We start from the raw sequence: 25,667 nt of genomic DNA on the forward strand, positions 1-25,667 counted from the left end.
TACCAACTGCGCCCAGACACCGACTTACGGAGGGGGCCCCCCGATGATCCGTGTTCTACTGAACTTTCCTCACCTTGTGTACCCGTCGGTAGGGCGGGATCTTGCTCTCTCGGTAACTTCCGAAGCGTTCAAGTGGTGAAGCTTGAGTGTCTTGGCGAGACGTGGGGATGGGGTGGAGCAGCAGTGGAAAATCTTCACTCTGAGTCCGTGGGTAGTTCCGATTCCTAATATTCGAGCTTATGGATCCGGGGCCTAGATCGTGGATTTGGCCGTAGGGTTGCCTTGCGGGTGTGTTCCCTTGCTTTTGTAGCTCCTCTGCGTCGTACTTGCCGCCTCCTGTGACGGGATCTTGAGAGTTGAGAACCTCTAGGGTGTAACCGACCAAGTAGTAAATTCGGTTAACCTGTTGGATCTGCACGTGTATAGGAAAGCTCACTAGGTTGTAGGATCTGGCCAATGTATTATCCAGTTATCGCTACCAACACTGGATTCGCAATTCCTAACCTTCACGGAGCTCGTACGGCCAATGTAGTTCCGGTTCTTGAGGGCGGGAAGGCACTTGCGTGTTACTGTGCAAATTGAGGACTGTATTGATATTTAAGCCTATACCTGCCTGGATTTCTACCTTCTATGTCTTTCATCTGCTAAATCCCTTACCAGGCTCGGCTGCATGTCCCTTCTTCCCTTGACCCATCATCCCAGCTGTGTTATCTTCCGATCCACCGGATCCATGACGTAATCATCATGGTCACCCTATTATGGGTACACTCATCCGGATCTAGGTCGCTTAGATCCACCTCACTGTAATTGTACACTCGCCGTGAATCCGAGCTCTCCAATCATCCGACATCATCTTGCAACCGTCTGTGATCTCCATTGTCCCACGAAAGTTCCAGATCCACTGCATCCCTCATCCCTGTACCCTGGATCCAGGTCCTTCTATGCGGGATCCTCCCTCCTTGGACCCGAACTCGGAAGTATGGGATCCGGGGTACCTCGCGGTGGATCTTGACTCCTCATTAGCCGTGACTGCTAGATCCATCTTCATAGGGCACCGACCATCCTTCCTTCATAGGATCCACACCCGATCCACTATTGTATAGTATATCCCATATCCATTTAAGTGAATCCAGGTAAGGGTGGATCCGAGGTAAGTCTTGGTGGATCTTGCCTTCTCGTACACCGCTCATACCAGATCCATCGTCATTTCATACGGGGTGCCGCTCGTCATGGCTAATCCACCACCGGCAACTTGCATCCGTGCCACCAACCCAAATCCTCTCTAATCACTTGAAATTGTCACTGATTCGGGATAGTGACCCCGCGTCAGGCCCATTCTCTTATTTCTAAGAAAGCACTTCACCACATTTATATCTCGTCGTATTTGAAATAATTTAAGAAATATGAAATAACTTACGTAATTTTTTGAAACAATTCGATCATTTCTGTTCGGGCATTTCCACGGCGCGATTTAAAATGTTGGTCCGAAAGTGGTTTACACATTGTTTTTATAGATGCCGGTGGAGATGGAGCTCACTGCACAGCTCTTAAAACTGTTACCAGTCTCCATTACGTTTAGAATGCCAACCGACCGACCGTGCTTCAAATTACCCACCTTATTGAGAAAGACCGGGTGGATGTTACGGGCTATAATACCAGGATTTTTCAGAGTGGTGACGCCATATACCTTAAATGCGATATTAGGGTGACTTAGTGCGGCTCGACAAAAAATGTGCTGTTTTGACAACTGCTGCTGGTTGTCGCGCCGCACGCCTGTTTTGAGCAAACTCGGTTTGCAGACATACCATAAGCTTGTGATATGTATGTTAGGTGGTTCATGGTGCTACGACCCGAGGGACCCGTCCTCGTATGGAACGCAATATCAAACAGTCTTATTTTTTTTACCTTCGACTACAAAACAAGTTCCCCGTCTACTCCAATGAGCATGGCCTTAGCCTTCCTGTTTAACCATCCCCTTGGTGTGCCAGAGGTTACTGACTGTATGCCGTCTTGACTTTCTCACCCCCAACTGGTTCTACTAGAGCTCATCCTTGCGACCCTGACGTTGCTGCAAGCCAAACCGTGAACATGACAGCCATTGTCTCCAAATCAGTTTCAACCGAGCGTGGACGCTGAAAGAATCCTGGCTGGGACGAGGTCATAGTTACCGATGGTATGGTTTCCTGCAAGAGATGCAATCGGATTATGCACCAGCGGGGTGAAAATCATGTCGAGTGTGTTCGTCACCAGTTGCAGAATAAGCGCTCCAAGCGGTTGAAGACCAAGGCGATAACGTCGTACTTTACGGTTGCTTTGACTCCTTCAAACCCTACTTCTTTCAAGAAGCAGTTTGCGTTGTGGCTCTACTCCACACAACTGGCATGACATTAAGCTCCGCATCACACGCTGCCGCTACTCCTCTAGATTCTGCGCCTAAGGGAGGCGCGATCCCTTCTCTGTACGAGCTCGCCACGACTCTGCCCAACATATGCTTCTCTGACTTTAAGGTGATGATGTTGCACAAACTTAAATGCAAGAAGTGCACCTTCTGCACGGATGGCTAAACGGACATCAGCGGCAAGAGCGTAACTAAAAACGTGTTTCGATTCGTTTACACTGGAAGCACCTGGATTCCTGGCTGCCGATATCAAGAGTGTTATCGAATCGGTGAGATTTATGACAATTGTTGCTGTTGTAACAGAAACCACAGCGACCAGCAAACTGATGTGGTAAACGCTGCAGACGGCGTACCCACATTTTTTTCACGGCTGTATTTCTCACGTGATCCACCTCGTTGTCAAAAACATGGTGACTAAACTCATGTGGTTGGGGAAGCTGCTAACAGATCGACCCAAGATGTTAAAGCTCTTCATAATGCACCATCTGCTCTGGGCCGAAATGCGTCGAGTTCAAAAGCTTACATGTAAGAATATTCTCGTGACGCCAGTGGATGCATGATGGGACTCAATCAAAAGTTTTCTTATATATTCTCGAATCGGAAAGTCTGCTTCTTCGATGGTCAGTGAGCGAGAATTCTCACAAACACAGCAATGCCCTCGGAGTCAAGATTCTTCGCGTTGAAGAAGAGCAAGACTAGCTCGCCGACGCTTCCTTGCTTAAGGCATTTGGTAGACGAATGAACAAACTTGTGCATCCAAAATTTGCGTTCTGTATCAGCGCTGTAGCAGAACGTAGCAAAGTCTCGCATCACCCACACAATGAAACAAGGGGAATCCTCTTACGCTGCCCCCCATATTCTAGAATATTTATGCGCTTGTCCTTCATCAACTTGAGCGCCCGAGTTTTTTTCTGTAGGGAGCGCCTGATATCGCATCGACTTTACTGTCAAAGCGCTCTTGTGTTCTGGGTCGTGCCAATTGACCAAAAAGTCGATGACGCTGGCCTAGGTGTCGTCGGCCATTCCTCCTGCAGACTCGACACATCATGGGCGTCGTAGCAAACGAAGTTGAATCGATCATCCACAAAATGATTCCACGCTCTGAGATAGGCATATTTATCTCCCTGTTTGTCTGCAGAAGCTCTATGAACAACCTGTAGACATCCGAAATAGGCCTGGCTCGACGCTCGAAAATCTTATGTGCTGCAGTCAGCACGCTTAGCAGAATTATCTCCTTCTTCAGCTGCGAAATGAAGTCACCGACAGTCATACGGCGCTTTGCTGTCTGCTTCCAAGTTGAATTTGGTCTGTGACCTTGACGATCTCGCCGCAATTTAGCTCTGACAAAGAGACCATGAACGAGGACAGCGTTTTTGAGTATTACGAAGTGGTTAGTGCATAGCTCAAAATAGAGCTCAGCATTACAGCAGTTAATTCAGTACTACGTGTTGAGAAGATCAAAGACTCAGTAGCCAAAATGAGGATCACCGGGTATAAACGCCGGAGCCAAAATGAGGACCACCGATGATAAAATTTCGTAGCTAAAACGAGGACCATCGGTCATGAATATTGTAGCCGTAGTGAGGACTATCGGTCGTAAATATTGTAACCAAAACGAGGACCACCGCTCATAAATATTTGTAGCCAAAATGGGGACAATCGGCCAAAAGCTGTTGCCAACGTGAGGACCACATATCAGAGCACATCCGTCCTCAGGAAGCAGCTCCCTAATTCTATTACCAACAAAATCGTTCGTTTACTTGGTTCCAATAAGACATGTGGTAAAATTTGGTCCTCTTTTCTGTCGCATGGGACTGTATTCACAGCTGCACAGCCAGCTAACCAAGGAAACCACTGCCAAACTCGCTAGCAATGCATAAAGAAGTGCGTGGAATTATACGGAGTTGGTCTGAGATGAGGGCATGAACGTTAGCGAAGGATTTAATTTATTTGCTAGCAGAAAGAGCTACCTATAGGTCGTTATATCAAATGCAGACAGCACCAATGTCGTCCTTCGAGCAGTTCAGCTGCTTCTTAAGGAAGGATACTTGCGCGGTGCTCAAAAAGAGAAGCGTCTCGGATTATCGCCAACCAACGATTTTTGGCGAGGGCGTAATATGTGCAGAAAATGACCTCTAGCGAGATTCTGTCTCGCTGTGTCGTCTATATGGACGAGAACTACATACACCTCCACTTTTCGATACACAACGATTTGCTAGTCAACCCTACAGATGATAAGTATATGAAAGAGAAGCAAAAGGGAACGTTATTAGAATAAACATTATCTTTTTCTTACGTAAATTTTACCAAAATTGACCAATCAAAATTCAAACGCATTACATATTTTATCCTAGTCAAATCGGTTTTCACTATCAGAAGAAGACTCCTCGCACGAATCCATGGCTTCAAGATGCTTCTTGAGCTCGGTCAATTGCTTGTTCGCGGCATCAATTCTTGCGCTGAAATTAATGAAAACATTTTCGAAGACGCGTTGTAGCCTGAACTTAATATCTGTAAAGGTAGTGATTGTCGAGTACTGGCGCCCAACCTCGCCTTCTACGTTTGCCCACACGATCTCAATAGGCTGTATATAGGAATGGTAGAGTGGTGTCTATATGATTTCATAACTTATTGCTCTTGCTTTGTCGACTATCACTGGAGCTACATTGTCTTTGATGTGCTTGAAGAGTATTTCCTACAGTATTGCTTTTGTTGTGTTGGCTGGTATCTTCAGCTTGTATTCGTTCAAAGCGCCAATGATTTTTGCTCTCTTGCTGCCCTGCTTGGGGGTTGTTTCTGGTGGTACTTTAAGATACTTGGCGCTATCCATCACATAATGCAATTAGATAGCTCTCTGATAGTGCTTCAAGTAAGGTATCCATCCAGCCCACAAAAATATCATGGCAGAACATGCCATGATAATCTGCAAACTGCTTACCACTCTCGAAGCTATCCACTGTGTCAAATAACAGCTCTGCTTCTTTACCAGGCGGTCTCATCATCATCATTAGCTGAACGATCTATTTCAAGGATCGCAGCAATAGAGCAGCTGCTGAGCATGAATTGTTGGTCCTGTTTGCGAAGCAGGTGGTGGATTTCGCAAGCGTCCGCGACGAAGCCAATGGAGACTGTGACGGCTTTGCTGACCGCTCTTTGCGTGTGGGCAAGAAACAGCGCATTGAAGCTCGAGTGCACAGTGGTGACCAATTCATGTCGCCCACCTCGATCGAAGTTGGCACACGGAAACAGTTTTTAGTTGGCTTTTGCACATTGGCCTGTTAGGCATCTTGATGCTGCCTCGCGCAGTGATGGATTTCACGACACCAAACGCAGACGAGACTGCTCTTTTCATCCGGAAGTTAGCCCCTTTCTTCTCCACCGCGCGCACATCCTTCTTGACACGGCCACGTGTGCGCTTTGTTTACAGATTGAAATTGGTCTCGTCGAAGTACACCACAAATTTGTGTTGCATCGGTGGCACTGCTCCACTGGTGTCTCTGCGAAGACCTTACGCTTCTCATTTGCCGATAGCGTTATTGCACGTGACAAATTCGAAACGCGTCGATGAGTACAGTAGCGCAAGACCGTTAAAACAGATTCATTAATGTCTGCGCGCACGAGGTGGCGCTAGATCGTCGACAGAGAGAGGCCTCCATGGAAGGCATCCATGACTATGGTCATCATTGTAATTAGAGTGTAGGCGCAGCACTTGTTGCAGTACTCTTATAGATCCTGCTTGATCTGTGACTTCACCTTCGTCGTCCACGCGCCACCACGAGGTAGACTCTCGACACGACCGCCATTACCGAGGTACCCAGCAGTCGCACGCGGGGAGTCGTTGTGATGTGAAACAGTACGTCAATCGCCTCCGTCATTGTAAGCATCCAGAACGCGATGATATTCTTCCAGTGATTACTGCTCGAGGCGATCTTGGGAGGGCGTCTGCGCTGGCGCTGGCGCATTGATTTGGTAGTGCTTGAGATGTGCCAACATATGCTGGTTCCAAGACGTTTTGCGCGCGCGTGAAAGCAACATGCACCCGAGCTCGCGCACAAAATCCGCCAGCTTTATTTGCGAAATATCAACTTTGATTAGAAAGGTATACCGTAGCTTGAGCAAATCAACATGAATCCCAACTTTCCATAGTAAAAGCGTCGACTTAGTGTGCAAGTGAGGCCAACATTGGCTGGGCAAAGATGAAGCTGCAGCACCGTAGGTCGAATTTACAAGAGTATTTTTTAAAGATAGAGGATCTACCCACGACTTGCAACTGATACATATAATTCCGTCGGGGTTTATGCCGCTCTGTTGTAGTTGAATATTCGGTTTCTCAGCCATTCCGTATTGTGCTAATGGATTGGCAGGTCTTGTCGTCGTACTTGGAGCAGATAACGACACCCGCAAGCGTTGTCTGTCCAAGCACGCGAGCTTCAGCGTTGATTACATGAAGATATCACCCGGGATTGAGAGGTATCACTTGACACTAAATATCCTCACACTGAATGGTTTTTGAAATATAGCTTATGCATTAACGTTCCGCCTAACCTAGCTGCCGTATTTCTGTAGAGCGTCGTTTTGCAGGCTGTTGGAGCGTTTTACCCCGTTCTACCGTATCGTCGGCTTCAACGGTGTAATGGGCGGTCTTACAAAGTGGAATTACCATCAGGCTAAAGGCTTACTTCTAACTTTCTACATGGGCTCACTGGACAGGTCATCCCTGTGGAAGGGGTTCAGGGTAAAATGCCCACCCCCTTCCCTATCAAAACTCTCTCGCACTATTGTACTCGTCATTGAACGTTGGACCAGATTATTTAACATGCCATTTGAATTGGCGAAACTCCTCGAGTTGGCACCAAAAGAGAACAAGGAGCCTACGTGAATGTTCCTTAGCATTTCGTGCATCTAGTGAGCTATTTGCGTCCTTACTAACATGTCCGAGCCAGGCACCTCGCAGCAAGAGCTGACACCAGTCCAAAAGGATACGTAGTACGGTGTTCTTACTTCATGTCCAAAGCCAAGGAAGATGGCCTCTTCAGAGGGCAGCGAACCTGGGACCTGGTTGCTGCGTGTCTACAGATAGCACACGACACTGTTACGACTGTGACGAGCACCAGCAGAGCCGACAATGAGACCAAGCTTGAGGTGCATTATAGCAATTTAGCGGTGGATTTTCCTTATCAACTATTTAGCGCTAACCTCTATTATTTTATATGTGAAGTTAAAGCCTACTCAACGCGGAAGGAAGCGTAAATACGACCCAGCAGAGCGGGACATAAGGTGCCTGTTTAAATATTTTTTTTGGATTTTTCTTGCACTCAATAGTTACAATCGTAATCGGATTTGCTGCTGTTCAGTTGCGTACTTTCTTGTACTTTCTTGCGCAAATCCATGTGGTTTTGGGAATTGCCCAATCAAATGACCGCCTCAAAGGCAACCCGTTTCCCGTAAACCTGGGGCATCTGGAAATAGTTATAAATAGTCTGGTAACGCAAAAACCACTGCGAATCAGCTAATTCTGACCACAGTTTTGAAATCTACACCCGACTTTACCCCTTATATCTAACGGCTACTAAAGGATTTTGGCTGTTGAATCCTCACAACAGATGGCTATAGTCTGGTCCAAGGACTTGTGACGAGTACAATACTTGTCGTTATGCACCAGTCTCTTCTACAATCGATGTGGAGGTTCTTACGCGTCAAGTATTATCGTGTTGGGAGCTTGTTTTCGGAGGCGAATTAAAAATTGTTTTAATGGTATCAGGTCCAGCAACCAGCTAAACAAGATTTTAAAAATATATTGCAAAATGGCTGGCTCCACTCCGTTTTCGTTAGCGGATCGTTGTGTTTGAGCGCGACTGGGAGTAAGGGTCGTACTGTCATGTTGCGACGCCCACGGTGATATGGTTATGGCCTGAGAGCCCGAGTCCAAAACGTAATCCTCTTCCAAAAGATCGATTTCGTTTGCGGACCGTGACCGGGGCGTCGGCCACTTATCAAAACTCTTACAGTCGTTTTCTGGCGTGGGTTACCTGCCACAAACCGCATCTCGCATCCAGGCCCTTTCTCGAGGGCCTCGGTGATATCACGGAGTGCTCGCTTCAACAACTACGCTCTCGTATCGAAGAATTTGTTGTACAGAGCCGCAGTATTCCCCCACTGGACTTTGCGGCGTTAGCCGCATCTGACTTTGTGACATGGCTTGTGACGCTAGAGCGAAAGGATAACGGTACCCTAAGCTACTCCGCTCTGAACACGCATCGGGCAGGGCTGTTTAACTTGTTTCGTGACTACGGCCACACCATGCCCAAGCATTTAGAGTCAGAACTCACAAACTACTTCAAAGGGCTCAAGCATAAGCTTGTGAAGGACGCAGCTAATGGTGAGACCTCCGTCAAGACTGGTAAGGATACGCTCATGCTTGATCTGTACTCCTTCCTGTGCGAAACGATGCTCACTCATGCAGGCAAGGAGATGGCATTTGCCCACGCATACATGGTAGTTGCTTGGAATCTCATGTGCCGCTCCTCCAACGCATTTGGAATACGCCATTCACATATGGAGTGGAGAGGCGACGCGATACAGATTTTTTTTCGCGCATATGAAGAACGACCAAGGTGGTGAAAGACCGCGTGACCCTCGTCATATCTACGCCAACCCGCTACAGCCAAATATTTGTCCTATTCTCGCTTTAGGACTATATTGGTCGGTTTCAAATTTTGACGGTACTGACCTACCAGCAACCAGTACGAGCGCTTTAGAAAGTGTTGGCTGCGTCTATCGGCACACGAGGATGTAGCCACCGAATTACAGCGTCAGGGTCTTAACGCCACCGAACTGGGGACTCACTCAATGCGAAAAGGCTCAGCCACGTTCTGCTCTTCAGGGTCAACTGCATGCCCATCGTCTACTGCCGTCCATTTGCGAGCCGATTGGTCGCTCGGGGGGATACAGAGCACATATCTTCGTTACGAGGCTGCTGGCGACATGCACGTGGGTCGTACAGCTGCAGGACTTTCAGTAGGGCTGCAGCTGTCCTACTGAAAGCTACCGGCTCTCGACCTTAGCTCCACATTTCGATACACGCGAAGAGTGTGTTGTGATCGGGCTAAAAATGATGTTTCCAGTCTTACCCAAAAAGCTCGAGTATATCGCGGAGTACTGCTTAGCATCGTTGGTCTACCATTCGTCATTCCTGAAGGATACTCTCTCTCCACAGCACCACATTTTTGAGACGCCTATTTTCCAAGATGGAGAGCTACTATCAAATCTGACAGACCGAATACGGACAGGTGATGGGTGCACTGAAGCTCGTATTCGCCCGACAGGAGTGCCACCCCATGTCTCGATACTATGTGAAATGAAAGGTCTGAAGGACGGGCTGTTTGACGCGCTAGCAAAAATTGAAGCTACGCGAGCTGATACTGTGCAGGACATTATATCTGAGCTGGAGAAACGTGCTATCGGTGCCAGTACTGTTACATACGACGGTCTTCATGATGCAAATAGGGCGTGTCTTCACGATACTGGAGTTGACGATCTTGTAGAGAAGCGAACAGGCGGACATGATTCTGTCGTCGACAGTGCCACAGAAGATAGCAGTCGCCATCTCTATCACTACTGGAAGGGAAAATTTCGTCGTGTACCCGCTGATTTTACTATCCCCGATTGCTCCGTTCGTCATGTATGGGTGCTTTGGATGTGTGGTAACAAGGCTAAGCAGGTACCGCCGCTTCGCTTACTTGATGGCCGTAGTATGCCAAGCAGGAAGATGCAAAAGCGTCTGAGTCAGCTCCGCTACCGGATGCTCAAGATCGAGAGCGATGCTGCATCTAAAGATCTGCTCAGTCGCAGTCATACCATCGATGGCGCCACTCATGTGTTCGTTGAGTGCTCAACCAGCGTCGCTGTTGACGAAACTACTGAGAAATCACGCAAACGAAGTCGCGGGTAGCTCAGCTGGGCGACAGTGGGAAAACTGCTGAGAAAGAAAGCAAAACCAACAGCTAGTTAACGTCACACACTCAAGAGAGCGATGTTACACACCACTTCACTTTTTTATCCATCTATTCAGCGTTTGTACCCACCTCTCCAATATAATACAAATTCACCTGTCTGACACCTGTCTAACGAGTTCCGTCTAAGAATCATTTTCGTGTCACGCGGAAGCTCTCTCGTCTTGTTGATGATGGAAGACTTTGCACTCAAAAATTAATGTAATCTGTCGGTACTGTACAATATACGCTTACGTTTGTACTTGAAAACGCAAAAACGCCCGTATTTCAGCTGCAGAGGAGATTGCTCGTCTGGATCGTGTTAGTTCTCCAGTGTACTGTGCAACTGTTGGATTTAGACCGTGCGGCTGGAGCAGCTGCGGTTCAAAGCGGTAGAAAAGACCGGTTCGGCCGCCGACTATACGGACGCACAGGAGAGGTGGCACGGGTGGCTGCCTCAGGAAGATGGTTAGTAGAGCGAATATCACTTCTACATTCTCACAGTACAATCTCTGTCTAACAGATTATGAGCCCAATGGTTAATACTGTTGCCACGGACGAAGTCCAAGGCTGGCCGGAAGCAGAGCCTAGTCGCGAAAGGGCAGGCAGCCAGTACGGCGAAGATGATGAGGTCAAGAAGGCGGACGACGAGACGAAAAGGACGCAGGACAAGCTACTAGACCTACTCAAGGACCTCACAGTGCGCATGGGACGCCTGGAGGAGTCGCAGGAGCGGCAGGAGGAGAAAGAGCGCAAGGGTCGAGAGAGCAGCGTCTTCGGGTCGTCGCTGGGCCTGGGCAGAGCCATGGACAGGCAGGCCCTGGACCAGACGCCGCCGCGGCGCACGTCGCCTGCCGTCTCGCCGGCCACGTACTTCGGAATGAAGCAACGTGAGTACCGATATGCAGCAGTGAACGTCGGGATGGCTCAGGCGCCACAGCCGGCGCTGCCGCAGCACTATGTGCCACCGCAAGCGTATCGAGCGCCACCGCCACCGTCGCCAGGACCGGGATTCGCTGGAGTACCTGACACCCGGCAGAGGAAGCTAGGGATCCGGCCGTTCGACGAAAAAGAGCTGTACCATGGGCTAGGGAGCGGTTTCCTGGCGTGGGGCAAGCGCTTTGTGCGCCAGATACAGTTCGCCGAGCGTGCTAGTGGGTTCCAGTGGACCGAGGACGTCAAGTTTGACATCCTCGGTCACCATCTTAGCGGAATGACCGAGAGGTACTACAACCAGCAGGTTGAAGGCTGGTGGGGAGAGTAGCCGACGCTCGAGCATGTGATGCAGCGGATGCTGCACACCTTCGCCACGAAGATCACACCCCCGCAGAGCATGAAGATGTTCACGACACCGAAGAGCTCCAAGAGAAGCTGGACAGAGCACTACCTATACCTCGTGGCGGTTAGCGAGGCGTGCGGCGGTGCGGACAACCTGGTCCTAGACAACATCGTGCACTACGCGGATCCGAACATGCGAGTGTCGATGCTGTCCAGGCTGAACTTGGCACGCACGGACTACCTGCGCCAAGCGGAAGAGCTGGCGCACTTCGCCCAGTCGACGGAGATCGAGCTGCGAGGCAAGCAACTGGGGCGAGACGTGGTCAACGATGTGCACGAGGACGAGAAGGACGACCGCAAGTGCTACAAGTGTGGTAAATCTGGCCACTTGCGGGCGGCCTGTCCGAGCAAGAAGAAGAGGTGGGGCGAAGGCGCGGACGCTGACTTCGTGCTCACGGTCGAGGAGTCGGCCACAGTGACGGAGGACTGGATCCTGGACAGTGGATCCAGCCGTCATCTGGTGAATGATCCGGAGCTGCTGGAAGACGCGGAAGACTACGAAAGTCAATGCGTGGCAGCGGACGGAGGAGCGCTAAAAGTAACTAAGCGCGGGAGCGTGATGCTCGTGACCACGGCGATGGGAAAGATGACCAAAGTGCGGCTGCTGAACGTGCAGTACGCTGAGAGCTTGGAAAGGAACATCATATCGTACGGGTTGCTGGAGGAGAAGGGGTACGGACTCGCGTACCGAGGGAAGCACCGCGTGGTAGCCGGCATCAATGGCGGGCCGGCGGTGTTTGACGTCGAGAAGACAAACAACGTTCTCACCGTGCGTGCAATGGCGTCCAGAGGCACGGGGCGGAAGGGCAATGTGTTGATGTCGATGTTGGCGGAAGGTGAGGCGGATGTCGGCAGGGACGTGCAGACCGGGCCGCTCATGCATTTCCACCGTAGGTTAGGGCATCTGAACTACGACATGATCATTAAGATGGCCAAGGACCCGGCTTCCGGGATTTCACTCACGGACGAGGTGAGGGCGAACTGCTTGGCTTGTGCCCAGGGCAAACAGACCAAGAAGAAGCAGTCGCGCAAAGACACCGGGGCAAACTCGCCCATTGACGTGATCGGAGGAGTCATCTGCTCCGACCTGAAGGGGCCGATGACGCCGAGAGATCGACTAGGAAACCGATACATGGTCAACTTTGTTGATCATCGCACCAACTACTGCAGGGTCTTCTTGGCGAAGACTAAGGACGTCGCGGCACAGAAGTTTAAGCATTTCATGGCGTACTTTGAGCGGCAGTTCAACTGCCGTATACACGTGTTGAGGACGGACGGTGGTGGGGAATACCAGACCCTGGATCTCTTCTGCAAAGATACCGGAATCAGGCGGTAGATTAGCGAGCCGCGAGACCAGGCTAGTAGCGGCAAGGCGGAACGAATGCACCGCACCGTTATGAATATGGTGCGGAGCATGGTGTTCGCATGTGGCCTTCCGCTTAGTTTCTGGGGGATGCTGCGGAATATACAGCCTATATCCTAAACAGGAGCACGACGAAGGCTAACCCGGGATCGAAGTCGCCACTGCAGATGCTCACGAAGAGTACACCATATTTGAGTGCCATCGTGGTTTTCGGGTCGCCCTGTACGGTGCACGTGGACGCAAAGAACAAGTCCCTGGGTGAGAGGGGCAAGGCGGGCATGATCGTGGGAAAGAACGACGAGATTAAAGGCTACCGGGTGTATCTCCCGAAGGATAAGGTTGTCGTAGTGACGCAGCATGTGAGCAACGTCGAGACGTTGTCGGACGTGCAGAACGAGCAATTGAAGCGCGTGCACCTGGAGGACTCCGAGGAGTCGGCGGGCACGGGCACTTCGGAGACAGACACTTCGAGGAAAAAGACGAAGGAAAGGCGAAGTGTCGCGGGAACAAGTCTCGCTGGACGCGGGATAAGCATCAGACGCGCTCGGCTACGCGGAAGCCCGCTGAGGCGTTGGCGAGTGGAGGCGCTGATGAGGATCGGGTGGAACAGACCGCGGACGTGGTGAACAACGTGCAAGAGCCCGACCCGGAGAACTACCGGCAGGCAAAGAGGAGCAAGCTCTGGAGGAAATGGCTGGTTGCCATCGCGGAGAAGCTCAATGCGCTGGAAGAGAACGGCGTGTGGGTCGTGGTGGTGCCACCGATCGGCCGCCACGTACTGCACACTAAGTGGGTATTCAAGACCAAGGCTGATGCAGACGGAGCCATAGAAAGGTTCAAGGTCAGGCTCGTTGCGTGCGGCAACGAGTAGATCATTGGCGTGGACTTCGGGCTCACGTTCGCGGCGGTCATGGAGCTGAGCTCGGTGAAGGTCATCCTGATTTTTGCTCGTCGCTGGAGCGTGCCGGCGAGGCACGGGGACATCTCCAACGCGTACGTGAAGGCCGACAAGGAGCAGCATCTCGAGATCTACCTGGATATCCCGCAGGGGATGGTGATCAGAGATGAGGTGATGCGTAGGTTAGGAATGAGCGTCAAGGGCAAGCTGGCGCTGCGATTGAGAAAGTCGCTGTACGGCTTACGCCAAGCAGGTAGGCTGTGAAGTCAACTCCTGCACGCGAAGCTGGAGGAGGTGGGGTTCACACGGTGCGTGACGGACATCTGCCTATACTACAAGCGAGAGGAGGGCGAGATGACGCTCGTAGACGTGTACGTGGATGATCTCCTGGTCACCGCGTCCAAGCCGAGTCTGGTGGACGATTTCTTTTGCCGCATGAGTGTGTTGTCAGTGAAAGACTTGGACGAGGTGAGGAAATTCTTGGGGATGCGCGTGGAGCTAGACAGCAGCGAGGGGTACTCGCTGGACCAGCAGGCGACGATCGAGGAGCTGCTGGAGCAGCATGGGCTGGCGAGCGCGAACAGTGTGCGGGTTCCGGTTGGTGAGGAGCACAACGAGGCGGAGGTTGACGAGCGCAGTTGTTGACCAAGGTGGGTGCGCCGGGTGAGCCAACGATCTGCCGTTTCCAGTCGCTCGTGGGAAGTTTGCTTTGGATAGCCCGGTGCACGAGACCCGACATTAGTATCGCTGTGCATAAGGCGACGAAGAGGACACACCAGCCGACCACGAGTGACTGGAAGCTGGCCAAGAGGGTCGCAAGGTACTTGAAGGGCACGAAGAGCGTCAAGCTGATCATGCAGGCGCCGACGAGGATGGACGACGTGATGGCTTTGAAGAGCTGGAGCGACGCAGACTTCGCCGCCGACAAGAGCGACAGGAAGTCGGTGACAGGAGGAGTCGTGACGATGGACGGGGCTGTGGCGCAGTAAATTTGCAAGAAGCAGACCGGCGTGTCGCTCTCCACGATGGAGGCCGAGTTTACGTCAGCGTCGCACGTAGGGCGGGAGCTGCTGGGACTTCGGGAACTGGTGCGTGAGCTGGGTTTCCGCGTAGTGGAGCCAGTGCCCATGAGGATGGACAACCAGGGCGGCGATTAAGCAGCTAGAATCCGAGGAGAGCATGGCGAGTGCGAAGCACGTGGACATCCGCGTGAAGTTCATCTGTGATTTTTCCAGGAAAGGGATAGTGAAGCCCGAGTACGTGGAGTCACGCCTGATGATGGCGGATCTTCTCACGAAGGCGTTGCCGGCGCCGAGGATCGCGGAACTGCGGGAGATCTTCAAGCTGAAGTGACGAGTCCTGCCGAGAGTGCGACGACCGAGGAGGAGTGTTGGATTTGGATCGTGCGGCTGGAGCAGCTGCGGTTCAAAGCGGTAGAAAAGACCGGTTCGGCCGCCGACTATACGGACGCACAGGAGAGGTGGCACGGGTGGCTGCCTAAGGAATATGGTTAACAGAGCGAATATCACTTCTACATTCTCACAGTATAATCTCTGTCTAACAGCAACATTCTGCACATTTCCGGATGACTAAAAAGGTTGAATAAAATAGCATTTATGACTTTAAAATAAAATTAATCGACCAATTTACCTAGCTTCAACCACCATCATTCACAGGGCTGCACTGTCATTAACATCCAGTTTTAGAAACGACCAATCAGCGTCCGTTTCAGCGATAACAGTTGCAGCACTTTGCATCTTGCTTTCACACGATGAACCCCGACGTATTGGACTTCCTCCTCGCCAATGACCCGCTCGGCTGCTTGCGTCCCGCATCAACGATCAATAGCACGAATATAATGTCCCAAGCCATGATCTCGTCCTTCTCTATGGACGTGTCCGCCTACTCCAGCGACCTGTACGAATACCCAGCGACAAATCGACCCGTCAACGGTCTACCCAACGCCTTTGTCTTGTGCTGGGAGAACGTCCTCATCCCAACGAAGTGGATGCGCCAACATCTCGGGCTCAAACCGTCCGTACCAGCTCTTCAAGCTGCCAAGCAGCGAGTTTTACGCACTCCGAACCTGCAGGCAGCACTCGCCACAGTTGAGCAAGATCTCATCCACTTACTCAACTCCGTGTCGACTTACGGTCCGCTCTTCATTGTCAGTGAAGAGAGTGCGCAGTTTGTCGAAGCCATGTGCAAAACCTTCTTCCCTCGACTGGCCTTTTGTCTCGGTAGCACAACAACAATGACCAGTGTTCATGTCATTGGAGCTCCTACCAGGTTCCAGTCTGCAGCGGAGAAAGCGGGGTGGCGAATCAATCTACTGCAAAGTTTGTGTCGCGATCGACTCTTTGGTGGTGCGCCACAGCGACTTCTTGACCCGCATGCAGGTAAGTTTGGACTCGTCGTAATAAGTCCACATCAAACAGATATTGCTGCGTGTGGCGACGTGTATAAGGCGGCACCATACGTTGTCGCTAAGAGTGTACACGTGCAGAATGCACGTCACCTTACTCTCGAAGCGTTCACACTGCATCTACGGACACTGGCAGAGTACGTCCCACAAGCTGCGCCTTGTGACACGAGCTTCGCTATTCAGCTGAGCTGAATCAGCTCTAGTCAACCCGTATTTATGTTTTCTGATCCCTAATAAGGGGGTTTCTAAATAAAATGGGTTGTCAGAAGATTTAACATAATAAAGTACTATTGAAAAATCGGACTACATTCGTCGAAGACGTGTCCTCATCTCACCTGTGACGGTGCCGATCGTCTCTGCTGACTATTATGCCACTCTTGGTGCGCTAATTCCATCTACGAAGACAACAGGAACAGGCGTTAGCTCGTCGCCGAACGCTTTACCACCTTTTTCCTTCGTCGAACACGACTGCGCACCTGCTTGAAGTGGCTGGCGGCATCCACGAGAGCTGCGTCTGTCGCTCGTCGCGCTCGCGACAGTGCGAGGCTGCGTCGTTCTTGAAACCTGGTGCTTGTGCCAGCTTTGATGGACTCGCCGCTCTCTGCTAACTGGTCTCGTGTCCGCGACGTCAACGCTGTCAACTGCGTCTTCCACTTGGACATTCGGTCGCTGCGTTGCTTTTCGTAGTCTGCGAGATTGAACGCCTTTTTCTCTGCTTCAAACGTTCCTTGTGTCTCGAGAACATCCTGCTCGCTTTGTGGCAGCTCCACTTCGACCTGCAATGCGCGGTACTGATCCATCGGCGAATGAGCCGCGAGGAGGGACCGCACAGTTGCGTTGCTATTTGACACTGAGGTTTCGCTCTCTATCGACGACGTTGATAACGACGTTAAATCTGTTGATAGACGTCGGAACTGATCTACTTGTACAAGGTTCGGTAGACGCTTGAAGAAGAGCTGTGCGTAGGCAGGCATAAGGCGTACAAACGGATTCCCGGCGAGCCTCAAGATACAAAGCGACTTTGGAAACTCGCTGACATCGAAGTCCTCGATGTAGTTCATCGACAGATCTAAAACCTTGAGCTGCAGTCACAAATATACGCCAGCTAAGCATCTTAACGGTATTTAACGTTACCACGACGACGTACATTTTGCAGATGCTTGAGGTTCTTGACTTCTCGAATCCGGTTGCCAGCAAGAGCAAGGAACGCGAGTCGTTGATGGTCTTCAAGCCCTTCGATGGTCTCGACCAAATTGTACTGGAGATACAGCTCCTCTACGTGTGTGAACGCGTCCAAGTTCTCGATCTTGCCAATATCCAGCCAGTCCAAGCGCAGTACTTTCTTGCCTAACATCGCCTCCACCTCCTTGTCTTCGTGCTCTGGGCTTCGAGTTCGTCGCGTGGATTTCCTGGACAACGCGAGGCTTTCTCGAATGAGTCTCATACTCAACTGAACAGGTCGTTCGTTCTCCGCCGGCGTGTTCAAGGCCATATCTACCATCTCGTCGTCCAGAGCAGCCATCTCGGCGTCGGGGTCAGCCTGCCTCTCCGCCTCTCCGTTACCTTCTGTGCAACTTGACAGTTGCGAGGAGCGCGATGCCCTGAGCCCTAAACTTGCCAGCCAACGTTTGTCTCGAGTCGCCATGATTCGCTCAATCGCCCGCTGGTCCTCGACGCGGCGGACGTTCAATGCCGTGAATAGTTCCATGTACGACACAAGAATAATACTGTAGTCCTCGTCGCACCCGTTATTTGGGACGAGGTGGCCAGTAACGCCCACCCAAGTTGAAGTGCTCGACCAATCAAATCAGAGAAAAGTTTAGATCTTCACAGACCCACATGTGGCTGCCACGGCAGCTGCAGTCACTTGGCTACATTGCTAATGCCTGTCGACCCTATCATTTCCCGTAATCTGACAACAAACTCTATTCTATTTTTGGCTCGCTCTATCTTCACTCTAAATCGGTGCCCAACTCACCCTACGAGGGATAAACACACACACATGGCGCTCTTCCACGACTGCTGGACGAGCCGGGGTGCCGCACTTGTACGTCTACAGCAGCTTCTCGAGTGCGTTATAGTTTAATGCGTGATCTGCGCCATCTCGGTTGATCTCTAAAGTGTGATTCGGTGCAGTGACGCCGAGGCCCAAGCCGAGACCGAACGCAAGGCCGCGACACACATCCAGCGGCTTTTTCGAGGACAACGTGTCCGTGCTGCTGTCACAGCTCAGACGTTAGTTCATCTGTGTCTTTATCAACTCGAAGTGTGCTCGCTAACCGGACTTGATGTTGAGACAGAGATGCTGAACTCCTGATCTCTCGTGTGTTCCGAGGACACCTCGCACGACGACGCTGTAATCAACTACGCACTGACTTGGAGCGAGCGCATCGCCGCTCAGTATTGGATTACTACGCTGTAGTCATCCAGAAACTTGCACGCGGGGTTCAAAGTCGGACACTTCGGCTCGACTTCCGTAAACGGAAAGCTTATGTTTTGGAACTTGCAGCCAAAGGAGACCTCATGCGTCAAATGCTGGAAGAAAACCTACTTAAGCAACAAGAACAGGAGAAGCTAGACACTAAGAAAGCCGCAAGAGCGGAGCTGGTCAAAGTCACTCAAGATCTCCATCACTTGGTCAGCACGCGTGCTGTGGCTGGCATCTTCAACTCGCCCATGCAGGCAGCAAGCGTCACGAGTTTCGGTGTCTCTGTAGAGAGCCACATTCGAGAAAACGCCCGTCGTGTGGTGACTTCGCGACTAGCTAAAGCTCGTCCACCCTCGAGGTTAACACCATATCCTCCTTCAGATAAAACTACTCTACAAAGCTCGGGTCCCTACGACGCCGTGCAGCAGGAGAAACGCAAGCAAACGAAGTACCACAAGCTTCGCCGTATTGGCAGCTCCGACTTTGCAGCAGTCTACAACCCAGAACAAGACGTCGCTCGGAAGCGAAATGCTCCAAGTATAAACTCCGGTACGGACTACGTAGACGAGTGGCGGAATCCCTACAAGAAACGAGGGGTGCCTCGTAACAAGCGCGACCTACTGCCTCAGTTGTCTACGCTAGGACGGTACCCAGAGACTCCATTCTACTTGACGTATGGCGGCAACAAGAGCAAAGTGCTAGCGAACGACCGCTTCGACGTGTAACTGGGGGTGATATGAAATATATCAGATGGAAATGGGTACATCTCGTGATATTTGGGGAATTTGCGAGACTGGACATGCACATTTTTTTATTCGTCGCTGATCTTCTTGAGCTCGTTCATGTTGGTCCCGGCCAGGGGTTCGCCTGCAACAGAAAAAAGTCAGTATTGTTGCTGCAACTAGTAAAAAATCGAATGCAACTAGTGGCAACAACAAGCGCAGCAACGCACCAAAGAATTTGAGGCTGGAAAGCACGGTCTCTTCGGCCCCGTAGTTTTCCTCCACGAAGACGGAGACGCTTTTTACACGCTGGAACTTGACGAAGCGCAGCTCCACGTCGTTCTCGGGCAAGAGGTCCTCCTCCTTAAGTTCGATGGTTTGCGTGGGCTCCACGTCTCCAGCGTCCGAGAAGCCCAAATTGGGGCGGTTCACATACAGTTTGATGACGCGTGGCGCCTCCTCACCCTGTGGCGCGACAATGTTGAGCGAGAAGATCTTGACAGCATCCTGGAACTCAAGATACAACATCAATTGTTCTTAATCGCAGTAGTATTAAAACGAGAACACACGGTAGATTAGATTAAATTATTCACGGATATGGTGTTTGATGAACTCCCACCATCGGCGTCCGACTTGAGGACGAGCGAGTCGTCGCCCGCGAAGAGATTACGGAAGGGCTTGTTCGGGTCCTCATTCAAACAGTAGCAGTCCTTGGTGCTGATGGACTCCTTCAGGTCTCCGTAGGCCCGGGTCTTTGCAGCGGCAGTGGTCGAGCTCATAGTTTACTTCGGAAATGAAATCTGCGTCGATGGATTTAGAAACAAATATTTCAATTTATCGTTTTTCTAAATATCGTATCTTGCTCATCAGTTTGAAAAAGGTGATTGTACGGGTTGCAGTACTCCTAGCCGATGGTGATTTTCCAATTACGATCTTGCGCCGATTCTGCGGTCAGATTAGCTTAATTTGGACTCCTTATGGGTGAAACGTAGCTAAAAAAATGGCTCTCAGAAGCTCAAAAGTTTGGGGAAAGGGCAGCTACTGCGTCTGATTCGGCACCTTTACAATATTTAGCTTAAAAGGACGTTTATTAGGAGGTAATTGGAATAATAAAAAATCTTTATTTCGATTTTAGATTATATTTCTTAGCTTTTTTTTATCATTTGCTGTTAAAGTTCCAATGTTACCGTTTCATGCTCAATAAGGGCTGGCAAATCACCGATAGTCAAACTATACGCCAAAGCTAATGGCGCTTAGGTTTACAAGGGGAAAGATTCAGCGTTTCTTGGGGCACAATGCTCTGGTCAGCAGCCGTGCCTGGAGCATAGGGGATCTAGCCCATTATTCCGGGCAGTGCTTGCGATCACTACGTACCTAGCGGCCTTGGATCGCGTGACGCCCGACTTCTGAGCTTTAGCCTCTCGGTGCTTGCGGAGAGCTTCTTCACGCTGGGCATCGGTGGCAGTAGGGAGTCCTTGAGCCAGTGTTGCCCCTTACATACCAGGCATCCGTCATATGGCGGCGTACCCATCTGTTGACGCGTCGTGCGGGCAATAGCGTTACCGGCAGTGGCAGGTCGCGTCGATGTCGCGGGGGCTGACGCTGTTGGCCCTGTCTTAGCTCCCCCATTCTTTTGCGGCTTTCGCTCGCCCGAGGAAATACCATCGGTCAGTAGAAAACTACTGATCTGTCCCCAACGCGGCGCAGAAAAGACGGCAATCAGTAGAAAATGATAAAGTTCGATCCGTACCTAACTCTAATCATAGCTAGATTTCTGCTGCCTTCAGCAAAACCGCTTTTGCCCTAAGCGTACCATGCCTCGAAAGCCGCCTCCGAATTATGGGAGTTCTCCCTTCGTGGTAGATCTTTCTGACATCGCTACAGCTATAATCATGGGTGTTTTGAGGGAGGACGCAAAAGTTGATACCTCAGACCGCTCCGGCCAAACGTATGGAGGAGTATACGTGACGCGAACCAATATTGCAGACACTGAGTTTCCAACACAAATAAGGAAACTAACGACACAAACAATTGCAATCGTTGACTGCTGATTAATAATTAAGGTATTTCTTTCCAATAGATTATCTTACTGATCCTCACTCTCAATAAATATCAGCAGCAAACGGGCTGGGGAGTCAATCTCTGTGAGTAGACAGAACTATACTAACGTACCCTAAGAGTAACCAGTTGGATACGTCGTGTACCCAGCTACTTCAACGTCAACATGTTATTTCGGTGTACTATTTTTTAGCTGCTCAAAACGCCTTTATTTATATGGTTGTTTTTGTGGAGTGCACTTCGGTGGCATTCGCCATTTTGGTCGATGCCTCCGCTCAACCCCCGACAGCGTCAAGCCCGAACGATCCAGCGCCGTCTGGACGGCTCCTTCTGGCAGCTTCATCTAAGCAGAGAAGTTAGCATACCCAACGAAGTCGACCGAGAGCTGGACGCAGAGCGTGCATCGTCCATAGGTGGTGGGTTACGTGACGTTGTCAGTAGAGGAGGAGGTCTTTTTGCAAATGAGCGCCGAGCTCGTAGAGGAGACAATGCTCAGCTCTTCGAGGTAGAAAGAATATTCGCCAAACGGTGGGTCAATAACTTCGTATACTACCTTATTCAATGGGTGGGGTACACAGAGTTGACGTGGGAGCCAAGTACCAACGTGCCAGCGCGCCTAAAGATGGTGTTCGAACACGCGTCAGTCAATTTCGTCTGGGTCTATCAATCTACGCGGGCAAGACGAATCCAGCGTCGCGAGCAGCCAACGCGCCGGAGTCAGAGACTGTTAGACCAAACGAGGCAGGACAAAGAGAAAATGCAAATGCGAACTTAACACCAAACGAGGCAGGGCTATTAGAAAATGCAAATGCGAACTTAACAGCACTCCAGTAGCTGTGAAATCAGTAGTTGTGCAGGCAGCGCCGCGTTGGGGACAGATCAGTAGTTTTCTACTGACCGATGGTATTTCCTCCGCTCGCCCTTCCCTTGGTGTCGGTCCTTCCGGCATGGTCTTGAGATATCCGGTGGAACCGCTGTTGTATTTTAGCATGCTCGAGAATCCGATCGAAGAGCGCGACGTCATCAGACTTGCAATCGCGCCGCTCCAGCTCAATGAGGCGCCCAATTTGAGCCTTGAGGACCGGTGGCTCGAGGTTGTTGATGAGGAGGAGGCACCGGGCCTTCATCCTGTTCTTGAACTCGGGGTTGTCTTCACCATCGGCCCCGATGAGGCCCTGGAGACCATTGTCCTCCACTATACCATTGAAAACTTCGTAGTAGCGAAACATGCGCGCGTCACAGTCATCAATTGATAGATTCATCCTTAGGTCCGCACGGAACAGAGACGTAACGTCTGGCTCGAATTCGTTCTTGAGGGTGCGGCATCGGCGACGGACGCAATAGGCTTCTTAAGCAAATACTTGGCTATATTCTTCAGCGTATGTCGCCGCACGGAGCCCTTGATAGTAGCCACTACGTTCTTGTAGGTTTCTCCGTGGTGAGCAGCGATGCTTCATCTTCTCGACGTAGCGCTCCCACTCACGTGCCACTCGATGAGAGCGGGTGCTCCCAGCTAATCAGTTGATGACCTAAACGATCGGATGGGGAAGTGACATTTCCACGTCCCCGACGAAGTCGACCATGAATCGCCCCGTCATGTTGAAGTTACCCGAACTAAGGTCGCACTTGGTGGTTCTCGCACTTAAGTGAACACGCACTTATTAATAGTCGACGTGGTTCAGTAGTCAACGACGACAGACGACGACGACGAGAGGAATCTTCAGTCGAACGCGCACTGAAGCGACGATCAACAAACTCTACGCTTCGTGTGAGCTAAGCTAGCTTTGTTGCGTTACCCGGGGTGCTTCCGAAAAGGAAAGTTTATTAATGAGGAAAATAAAAACAGGTGCTTGGCCACGGTAGGCTACCCCTTCACCGTGCCTTGAATAAGCAGTCGTGGACGCGTGCCAGCGCCCGCTCAAGTCCCGCACAGCGTGCCACCAGTCCATACAATCCGTGCGGCGCAGTCACAGCGTCCTCGATACGTCTCTAGGCACGTGCCTGGGTCCATTGGCCAGCGCCAGCAAGTGTAGATCGCCGACGCGACCACAGCTTGACCGTCTTGAACGAAAGGCCGTAATCGGCGACCCCCCCCCCCCGGGACTTCTTGAGGGAATGTCGACGCTAATAGAGGAGAAGGTGTCACTGCTAGAAATATCACGAAGCAATTGCTGGAGACCTGGACTGCCACAAGGAGCATCAGCTCCATCATTTCGCACAAATGTATCACCAGACGAAAGTCAAGCTTATTATTCAAACGGTCAATGTCCCTTCTTACCAGAAACATTTGAGTTTCCGCGCACAGGACCTTATGGTGCGTGGCAATAATGGTGGCTCGGTGATAAAGCTAGAGGATGGCCTCCTATAAAAAAATTCACCTACACGACTTCGGGAAGCGCAGCCATCGCAAAACGTTTTTTTTTCGATTGGGCCATGATGATCAAGCATCTCACCGATGCAGCGACGGCAGCTGGTCGAGACTCCTACACGCCCAGCAGAACAAGAGGCAGCGGCAATTTTTACCACTGCTATGAAGATACCTCATCAAGGCGCAAGCGCCGAATAGTAGAGCTCTCTGTCACCACTGTCCTTCATTTAGTTAGAAAGAACCAGAGTGCAGATAAGCGACACAAACGAATCGATTAGCTACCAATTAAAACCCGTTACTTTACCGTCTGAAATACGTCTTACGTTTTGTTTTCAGATAAGTGATTGGCAAAAGTGTAGAGAAGCAAGTTGGGTCAATGCCGCGATGCTGCATTGGGTTTTAATGATCAAGAAGAAAGGCAAGACGCAGCACGTTTCACTTGTCTTGATCTTAGACCACTTAATCAGATCGAGTTATCGTATGTGAGCTATCGTTCAATCGGCATCGCTAGCACAATATTAACCCTCAGATAAAGAGTTGTTGTACTGGTCAAAAAAGGTTGTACCAGAAATTGTAACATCGGTACATTGTGGGCTGTTTCTCATCTAATAGTAGACGGGTGAAGCCGTACCGACCCTTAAACGCATACTAAGCATTTCCTGATTCGAATACAGGCATCCATTTCAAAACACGTGGCTTAGAAAAATGGCAAGGGGCGAATGACTTAGCGACGATGATGTGCTATCCTTGTGAATGCGTACAAGTTCTCAAAGGGTCGCCAAGAAGACGGTAACGCGGCAGGAAGAAAAATCGAATCGGTCCTACAAGCACGGTTGCGCTTTTCTGGGAGGTCTACAAGGCGCGTGGAGCTGCCGACATTTTTGACACTTTCGAGATGGTCATGTGCTTAATCAACGATATATATCAGCTTCCCGTGTGTCAGGCATCGGTAGTCGAGGAAAGACGAGGTCAGAAAATTTGAGAGCCTTTAAAATATTATATTGAAAGCTCAAATGTGGTTTGTATTAATAGTGTTGAGCTGATCAGTTGATGTCTTTCACTGTCTCCGTATTCGCTCCGAGCAATGCAGCCTACTCTTCAAATGACGAAGCTACCAGTGGCTGTGGAGGCCGTGATGGCGAATGGACAGACGCAGTTGTGGGACGAAGAAGTGCTCTTGGACCTGGAGCTGACTACAATGGCTGGGTTGGTGGTGCTACGCTCGGTGTCATGCTTGGTGCTGACTGGAGATGGTGATATTTTTTTACTGGGCCGCGGTGCTCAAGGGACTCGGCATTGACGTGGAACAGCAACTTTCTCAGTTGGCTGACTTCCCACTTCTCGAGGATGAGGTGGACGAGTTTCCAGTGGGAGATGATCTCCCGCCACCTGTGGATGCAGTCGAGCCAATAAGTTCACTCGACCAACTGCTAGAACGTGCCGTCACCAACGGACTCCCCGCTGAACACGTCGAGGCCGTCCGTGACCTGCTCGCTGCATTTCCTGATATTTGGCTTGACGCTGTCGGTCCCGATCCACCGGCTGACGTCGAGCCACTCCATGTGACGCTGCGGCAAGATGTAGTGCCTTACCACACCCATCCACGGAAGTACGCTCCGCTACAAGCCCAATTCATCCGCGAATATGTGAAGTCTCTCGTTGCGAATAATCTGGTGAA

At 50.8% G+C, this 25,667-nt stretch overlaps 5 protein-coding genes across 5 annotated transcripts; 3 read left to right on the forward strand and 2 right to left on the reverse strand.

Annotated features, from left to right (window-relative positions):
- Positions 1–8,845: 8,845 nt before the first annotated feature.
- On the forward strand, positions 8,846–9,498 carry PITG_12888 (uncharacterized protein; the record flags this gene model as incomplete). The annotated part of the gene is made up of 5 exons (XM_002900211.1): positions 8,846–8,913; positions 9,023–9,104; positions 9,149–9,267; positions 9,350–9,395; positions 9,487–9,498. 5 exons carry the CDS (start codon positions 8,846–8,848, stop codon positions 9,496–9,498), a joined length of 327 nt encoding a protein of 108 aa, XP_002900257.1.
- Positions 9,499–15,759: 6,261 nt separating this feature from the next.
- PITG_12889 (uncharacterized protein) lies at positions 15,760–16,605 on the forward strand (the record flags this gene model as incomplete). Its single annotated transcript, XM_002900212.1, has 1 exon — positions 15,760–16,605. The coding sequence occupies one exon, from the start codon at positions 15,760–15,762 to the stop codon at positions 16,603–16,605; it is 846 nt and encodes a 281-aa protein (XP_002900258.1).
- A 227-nt stretch (positions 16,606–16,832) lies between these two features.
- On the reverse strand, positions 16,833–18,121 carry PITG_12890 (uncharacterized protein; the record flags this gene model as incomplete). The annotated part of the gene is made up of 2 exons (XM_002900213.1): positions 16,833–17,189; positions 17,561–18,121. 2 exons carry the CDS (start codon positions 18,119–18,121, stop codon positions 16,833–16,835), a joined length of 918 nt encoding a protein of 305 aa, XP_002900259.1.
- Positions 18,122–18,357: 236 nt separating this feature from the next.
- Positions 18,358–19,566, forward strand: PITG_12891 (uncharacterized protein; the record flags this gene model as incomplete). Its single annotated transcript, XM_002900214.1, has 3 exons — positions 18,358–18,483; positions 18,550–18,648; positions 18,714–19,566. The coding sequence occupies 3 exons, from the start codon at positions 18,416–18,418 to the stop codon at positions 19,564–19,566; spliced, it is 1,020 nt and encodes a 339-aa protein (XP_002900260.1).
- A 28-nt stretch (positions 19,567–19,594) lies between these two features.
- PITG_12892 (thioredoxin-like protein, putative) lies at positions 19,595–20,349 on the reverse strand (the record flags this gene model as incomplete). The annotated part of the gene is made up of 3 exons (XM_002900215.1): positions 19,595–19,708; positions 19,794–20,099; positions 20,183–20,349. 3 exons carry the CDS (start codon positions 20,340–20,342, stop codon positions 19,653–19,655), a joined length of 522 nt encoding a protein of 173 aa, XP_002900261.1.
- Positions 20,350–25,667: the final 5,318 nt, after the last annotated feature.

The sequence above is a fragment of the Phytophthora infestans genome, genomic scaffold (genome assembly GCF_000142945.1).
Source record: "Phytophthora infestans T30-4 supercont1.27 genomic scaffold, whole genome shotgun sequence".
Classification (NCBI taxonomy): Eukaryota; Oomycota; class Peronosporomycetes; order Peronosporales; family Peronosporaceae; genus Phytophthora; species Phytophthora infestans.